The sequence below is a fragment of the Acartia tonsa genome, chromosome 5 (assembly GCF_053477335.1).
Source record: "Acartia tonsa isolate MP-2025a chromosome 5, ASM5347733v1, whole genome shotgun sequence".
Taxonomy (NCBI): Eukaryota; Metazoa; Arthropoda; class Copepoda; order Calanoida; family Acartiidae; genus Acartia; species Acartia tonsa.
Window position 1 is genome coordinate 54,175,364 of NC_137264.1, and position 8,325 is coordinate 54,183,688.

The 8,325-nt window shown below is 30.9% G+C and overlaps 1 protein-coding gene across 1 annotated transcript; it reads right to left on the minus strand.

Annotated features, from left to right (window-relative positions):
• Window positions 1-933: 933 nt before the first annotated feature.
• On the minus strand, window positions 934-7,883 carry LOC145320393 (high zinc activated nuclear receptor protein-like). Its single transcript, XM_080162799.1, has 5 exons — window positions 7,783-7,883; window positions 4,246-4,351; window positions 3,063-3,135; window positions 2,719-2,797; window positions 934-1,660 (listed from the first exon to the last, which is right to left on the minus strand). The coding sequence occupies exons 1-5, from the start codon at window positions 7,865-7,867 to the stop codon at window positions 1,488-1,490; spliced, it is 516 nt and encodes a 171-aa protein (XP_080018925.1). The 5' UTR covers window positions 7,868-7,883; the 3' UTR covers window positions 934-1,487.
• Window positions 7,884-8,325: the final 442 nt, after the last annotated feature.

Here is an 8,325-nt window from a genome sequence, read left to right on the forward strand (position 1 = left end):
AATAAACAAAATCATATAGGATAATCATATATGTAATATTCATTTTTGAGATATTGGATAATTTCGAATTTAGACAGCCCAAGGTACTATGTCTGATTGTCTTATTTTGTCTTTCATGTTTATCATGCAAATTCGCTCACATTACAGTTGAAATGACAGATATTGGAGCTTTCTAAAAAGGTCTCTAACATTTTTCTAGCTGTAATACTTTTTGAGATATCTTATTTCAAAGTATTGCTTTAAAATCATCTTTTACACAGCAAAAAGTTAAAATATAAAATTAGTTATTTTAGAGAAAATTACAAGTATCTTCATGTAAATCTTTTTAATATTGCTCCAAATTGGACAGTTAAGGTGCCTAAAACTATCTACATTCAATGGAAAATCTAAATACATACTTTTTAAAACTACATAAGCCAATAGGAGCATGCTGAAATGATTTTTTAAAATGCTAAAGGAAAAAATATTTCCTTTTTTTAAAAATAAATTGAAATTTAATCAACCTTAGCAAGGATTTTAGAAAAATAAACATAACCATTGAAAATAAATCAAAATTGTTTAGAATTTTAAACATTTCCAAGCAGGTTACAAATGTAATCTACTAATTCTAGTAATTTTTCTAAGAATAGTTGATTGGCCTTTTAAATTTTTTTAACCTTAAACAAAATTAGTTTTTGACACCTTAACTAAAAAATATAGTAATTAAAAGACATTCATGGATGATCTCATATATAAGAAAAGAAACAATTTATTCCAGATCACATCTTTTGTTAATAAACACTATTAGGTTCTCTAAACTAGTAATGAGATTTTAAAAATAATAAATCATAATTAATTATGAGTTTCATGTACCTTAAAACACCTTTTACATTATTAAAAATGCCTTAAAAGTTATTTTTAATTAAAATTAAATTACATTTTAGCCTTCTCCTGTTGACTTATAAAGTAAGGTGAAGGTAGTATTAAAATGAAATTAAATTTGATCACCAAAAGTAATTTTAAAATTTTCTACTATGGGAAGGTACTAATTCAAATTAGGGAAAGCATGTTCTGAACTCACCATAAGGTCCCAGTAAATCCTGTGTAAACCATTTCCGCTGGGGTTTTTTTTTCTAACCTAACACGCCTTCGGGTGGGGTGTGTGTAGCAACTCAGTTTACAAAAGACAAAGCACTAGTAAGTGTTATGTGTGATGTCATAAAAATATGTCTTACTGGGAGTAATAAGAGGAGAAGTGGGAAAGGACGTCTCTCTAGACGTATTTCTATGACGTCACACATGACACTTTCCAACGCTTCTCACAAAAGACCACTTGAAAAGTGTATAAAAAAGTGATAGGCATAAAATTTCTATGATTATATTTAATTTCTTATTTAGTATCCTGTTTTTTTATGAAGTACAACATTTGAATGTTCATTTATAAAAAAAAAATAAAAAAAGGTCTCCTAATCATTATTTTTTGTTTAATAATATTTGAACCTTCTCTTTTACTGGTGTTTTCTTAGGGTAGGATGGGTGAACATTGGGTTGAGTTGAATAACAGAAGCTCGTAGAGGTTGAATTGGTTGGTAAGTATTAAAACTATTGGAATAACCATCTGTATCTTCCAAGTCATCCTCAACAGTTATTATTTCTTCCTTTACACAGGTAGCGGATGTTGCTAAAAAAATATTTCATTATTAAAAACATTTTGCTGATTTCTACTACCGGATATACAGATATTGAAGTAGCAATAAAAAGTTTTCTTCGTAAAATGGTGTTATTTTATATAAAAAAGGTTATAACTTAAAAATTAAGTATTAAGATTATCCTAATTCTGATCAATCTTCACTTCACCCCTCTACCCAAGTTATCTATCTATCTCTGTAATTTGCATATAAATACTGTATTTTTTTTATCATATGCATAGTTAGTACCAAATAAATCTTCAATCCTTTAACACTTGAAGTACCTCTCTGGAAAGAACCATCGAGCTAGGGGCTCTGTCGGGAAATCACGCCGTATCGTAAAGGGGCTGGAACGCTTCACACCTATTACACTTACATTTTTAGGACTTGAAAATTGCTTTCCATTATTGACGGACAGACCTTAATTATAGAAAAGCTTTGCTTTTAAAAATAAAGGAACTAAAGAATCTTGAAATTCTCCAGCAATCCAATAATCTAAGACAACAGTATTCAAGGCCTGATATTCTATGCCCCAACTAGATTATGAACTGAAGATAATTAATGGGATAAACAAAGAAGCAGCGAAGAATACGCCCCAACCTTTGCAGCTGGAATACAACAAACAAAAAACAAGAAAAAGTAAGAAGATGTCTGGAACTATATGCAGATGAAACAGCTAGTTAAACAAAAACACCACTCGTTTCCTCATCAAAAATAAATAATCATACACCTTCTTTTGCCAATAAAGCTACACTTGTGAGACTTAAATTTATTTATTAGAATTCCTAAGGATTTGGTTGATATCAGAAGTTAAAAAAGGCTCCCTGAACATTACAAATTATACATTTAAATTGCATAAAGCAAAATTGGTCAAATAAGACTTTAAATTTATTAGGCTATTCTTTTAGAGTAGCTCTGCTGTGCAAATATCAAAATTTATATTGATCAGTCATTTAATTAGGCCTAACTGTGCCTATTGTACTGACACACTGACTTGTACCAAAAATACCCTAGAAACATAGAAAAGCTTTGCTTTTGAAATAATCCAAACCTGATATTCCTTGTTTAGAGTCCTGTGTGGATTGGGTTATATTATCATCAAATTCACAAACTTGAATCCTTTTCCCATCCTTTGAAAAAAAAGTATTCTTAATTTTTTTGTATAAAGTAGTAAGACTTTTCTATTTAGCTTAAGATTTCGATAACTACAGGATAGTTATAGACTATTTACTTTTTAGATTTAACTTTGGATGGTTTTAGGCTCTTTTTCTGCTTTCTCATTTTAAGGCTAAAAAAACTGGTTTTAATCTTATAATTGTACATTCTATATCCGTGGAAAGCTGTTTATAATACGATGCGCGAAATAACTATTTTTCCATTTTCTAAAATAATTACCTGATATTTAATAAGTTTGGGGTCCATACCAATAGCTTTACATTTGTTGTAACGGCAGGGAATACACCTTAGTCTAAACATCAGAAAAGAAGGTGTCTTAACTTTTATTTTTATAGCTAGTCGGTGTTTTTAGTAAGTAGTAGATGTAAAATTTTCCACAGAATTCAGATATGCAATCGGTTTTTTGTAGACCTCTTATTTTTAAAGTAATTTAAGTTTTTTTTTAAATTAAGTCGGTTATAAGGTACTAAAACGCAATAAAAGAAAAGAAAAAAACCTCCATTATGAACAAAAATAGTAAGATCTTTAATTTGACACCTTACTTTTTTAATTCTGTCAGGGAATTATCGAAAAATCGATTGCATATTTGAATTCTATGGAAAATTTTGCATCTACTACTTACTAAAAACACCGACTAGTTATAAAAATTAAAGTTAAGACACCTTCTTTAGACAGGGCCGAATTTTGAACAATTAAAAAGATTAACACTCCTGAGACCTATGTAGAGTTTCCTCCCAAAAAAAACATTAATTGTGGTAATATCACATTTTCTCTGGCGTTTACACTACTTTGCACGTTTACACATTGAAAGACAGATAGACATCCTGTTACTTTAGTAGAATAATAGCGTCTACTAGAGGCCTCTAGGGGCTCGTAAGGAGGTGGGAGTCGAATTCCATAACCCAATTTTTTTATTTTAGATTTAAAAAGAATTTTTTTAAATGGGAATTTTTTTTTTTTTAGATTTAAAAAGAAGAATTTTTAAAAATGGGAATTTTTTTATTTTAGATTTTAAAAAAAGAACTTTTAAAATGGAAATTTTTTTATTTTAGATTTAAAAAGAATTTTTTTTTAGATTTAAAAAGAAGAATTTTTAAAAATGGAATTTTTTTTATTTTAGATTTAAAAAGAAGAATTTTTAGAAATGGAAATTTTTTTATTTTAGATTTAAAAAGAAGAATTTTTAAAAATGGGAAGGGGAGGACAATTTATTCTAGCTGCGATTTCTCATGGTGGGTGGTGGTAAAATATTTATAAACCTGCCCATGACCCATGAAGGGATACCCTGTAAAGGAGAACCCGATTGGTTCAGCAGTTAGCGAGATCCTACGGTACAAACACACAGGCACACAAACAGACAAAAAAACCTCCTGTTACTTTAGTAGAATATAGCACAACTTACTCCTTGGGATTAGTGATATCACAGTTTCCCTGCTTTTTACACCACCTGTTCATGCCCGATATAACTGTGCGCCGAAAGAAGGACCGACAAGAAGAACAACAAATACCTGGCATTGTAAAATAACATTAGCTTGGTAGTAAAGCTACTCTATAAATAACTTTGTCTGTCCGTATGTCCGTTCTAATCAGGGAGTAAAGGAGGGGACAATGGATCGAATATTCAATTTTTAAGGAGTCTCAGACTTTGGGGACTGGCTTAAGGGGAATGTGCACGAATACAGCAGATTCTTACTGATTTTGGGGACTTGCGCATTGATGCCCCGCTAACTAGCTGAGCTAGTTTTGAATATGCAGACAGAAAAGTTTGGTATTTATCGCTGGTTTTAACAAATATTTTTTCCCAAGAAAATGTCTTTTCATGTATAGAAACTCTACTGTGAAATTAATGTATTACATAATCTAAGAACCGCTTGAATTTAGGGGTTAATTTATAAATATATCAGAAGGGTTGAGGTAGTTCTAAACAAGATTTTTCTAGTGATTAATTACAGAATGTTTACTACATTGTGATGTGTTGAAAATTTAGTTTTCAAGTAAATGATAATTTTTCTTAGAACTAATTTTGTTCTAAATTAGGTTACCATGATCCCTTTACAATTATGGTAAAATTTTCTTGAAAAATCTGGTTTTCATTGCTTTTCAGCGAACCCTCTTAAATTGAATTAATTGCCCATTGTCCCCTCCCTTACTCCCTGGTTCTAATACACATCCCTAATAATGATTGACAAAATTACCCCTTCTGTAGATTGAAATTATTAGTTAATCTAAATTTCAATAAAAGAACCCAAAAGTTTTTGAGCCAACAGATAAGATAAGGTTTTTACTTCAAATCTTTACATCTAAATTAATGATAATTATGTGCTTTCCCTCAATTTGCCTCTCAAGCATTTACCTCCCCCCCCCCCTTTTCCATATTTTTAGAAGAACAAATTAAAAAATAAGGGAATACGGGGGGGGGGGGGGATAATAATTGTTTTTGTTGTGGCGCCATACCATAGAATGGGGAAAGGGGTGAATGTTAGACTTTTCAAAAGCGAAGCTTTTCTATAAATAGGGTCGGTCCGTCCATACGTCCGTCCGACCGTAACAGATAGCTTTTTTCGTTAATTTGGGCATGTTAAAATTGTCCTATTTATTTCAAACTTTGCATGGTGATTCCTGTAGTAGTTAGGTACGATTTAGAAACCGTAGCAACTCTATAATCATAACTAGAATGTCCGTACGTCTATTTTAAACATTATTATTTTTTTACTTTTTTAACAACAATTTTTTTTGTAATCTAATAATCCGATTGATCTGATTTTTGGTTTACTGATTTCTGGGACAACAAAGTACAATATTTTAAGCGAGGCAACTCTATGATCAAGTCCTAAAAATGTAAGCATGTCCATAAACATTATCTTGTATCAAGAAGTTTTGCAACAAATTTACTTAAAATTTTGCATTGACTCTTAAACATTTATATTCTGATTATCCAGTTATGACGATATACAAGTGTTAATGTCCGTTTGTCCTACCGTTTTAGTGCTTCGCTTTTATGGATGTTGTCATCCTTGTTCTCTAGAGACTAGGGGCGAAGCAAGTAGTATATGATAAAAAGTAAAAGTCTATATGTCTAAAGATTTTGGTAAATGTTAAATCGATTAACCCCTTACTAGAGTCTAGGGGAAAAGCCACCAGTATTGTTTAATACTTATATTTGCGGGAACTTTTGTTTAATGAAATCTTCCAATTTTTAACATTTACAAAACAGCCTGCTTTATTGCATCAAGATCCATGACAGATCTATATAGGAAATGAATGTCTATATATGAGCTCAAGTATTCCAAGCAAAAAATGTTTAAAACTCATAGTGCTCCAATAATCCGTAATAAACTCTCATTGACTAGAACTATAAGACCAATTATTTTACTGTATGAAGAATAAATTATTTTTTTTTATTTCTATGTTGCTATTTGAATTATATTGAAGTATTAAATTTCTATCCATAAAACAGAAAATTTAAATTTATGATATAGTAAATAAAAGAAAACTTAGTTTAAAAATAATTTGATACTAGCGATACATGCGTAATGTGGTCAGATATTGAACTAAAATTTAACAGTTAACTAAACATTTTAACCCTTTCAGGACAATATTTTGAAATAAAAAATATCAAGATCCTAAAATAGTTTAAAGAAAGAAATCGTCAGGGAGAAGATAATGAAAGAATAGGGTTAATAGTCAGAATTCAGATAACCAAAAGAAAGTCAATAAAACTAGCCATTAGCAATATAATTATATCAAGCCCAACTCTAGTATTATATGTTAGTGGAGTCTTGTATCACTACTAAACCAATTGAGTTTTATTTATTTGAAATTTTTAACAAGTTTGCTTTTATAAAGTTCTTCATAAAACCACTCCTGAAGGGAGTTAATTAATGGCCATTTTTATCATTCGCTTTGCTAAGGTCACGGAAATTCAGCCTTAAATAAATATTTCGAGAGGTTTTATGAAAGACTTCATAAAAGCAAAGTTGTTCAAAATTTTAAATAAATAATCTATGCTTTTCTTGTCATGATTATGCGGTAACTACTAGGGGATGAAAATTGAACTTGAAATTTTCAAATCTAATTTTCTCAAAATGGCCTCATTTTAAGATTTTCTTTTTTTCACTAAATTTATATGTTCATTGGAACATTTTAGAAACAGTTGGCCTTATTTCTGGGAAATTTTTTTTCTCTTACTGTCGCTTCGAGTAAACTGTGTAGACTAGACACTTCGAGTAAACTGTGTAGACTAGACACTTCGAGTAAACTGTGTAGACTAGACACTTTGAGACTAGACATTTCGAGTAAACTGTGTAGACTAGACACTTCGAGTAAACTGTGTAGACTAGACACTTCGAGTAAACTGTGTAGACTAGACACTTCGAGTAAACTGTGTAGACTAGACACTTCGAGTAAACTGTGTAGACTAGACACTTCGAGTAAACTGTGTAGACTAGACATTTTGAGTAAACTGTGTAGACTAGACACTTCGAGTAAACTGTGTAGACTAGACACTTCGAGTAAACTGTGTAGACTAGACATTTTGAGTAAACTGTGTAGACTAGACACTTCGAGTAAACTGTGTAGACTAGACACTTTGAGTAAACTGTGTAGACTAGACACTTTGAGTAAATTGTGTAGACTAGACACTTCGAGTAAACTGTGTAGACTAGACACTTCGAGTAAACTGTGTAGACTAGACACTTCGAGTAAACTGTGTAGACTAGACACTTTGATTAAATTCTGTAGACTAGACACTTTGAGTAAACTGTGTAGACTAGACACTTTGAGTAAATTGTGTAGACTAGACACTTCGAGTAAACTGTGTAGACTAGACACTTCGAGTAAACTGTGTAGACTAGACACTTCGAGTAAACTGTGTAGACTAGACACTTCGAGTAAATTCTGTAGACTAGACAATTTGAGGCTAACCGTCAAAAATATTTACCTCCATAGGTGTGGGTTTGACAGTCCATTTGTTTAGTACACACTGCACAATTTGTTTCACTCATGTCTAAACAACAACAAACCATATCAGTCCAGTGGTTATCAAGCTCCTTTGGCACAAACACAATTAGGTGATAGATAAACCAGTACACCAAGAATGTACAAAATGTAAACCTGGATGACAACATACATGGGTAGGGAAGCTCAAAAACTATGGATAAACATCCGAAATAAATAAACTATAGAGGTGGGTCAAAAATAATGATCATTAAACTAAAATAAATCACGAAATCTTTTAAAATTTATAATATGGAAACCTAGAAATCGATCTAGCACTCCAACCAAATACAAAATCCTAATGAAACTTGATAAAAGTAAGCAAAATATTATTTTATTCAATCCTTGAAAATTACAGCCTACTATTTTGAATAGGAGTTGAGAAAATCATGAAAACTTTAAACTCTAGGATTCGATCTAGCACCCCAATTAATAGTCCAATCTTGATGAAACTTGATGAAAATATGAACTTATGTAATCACTGATA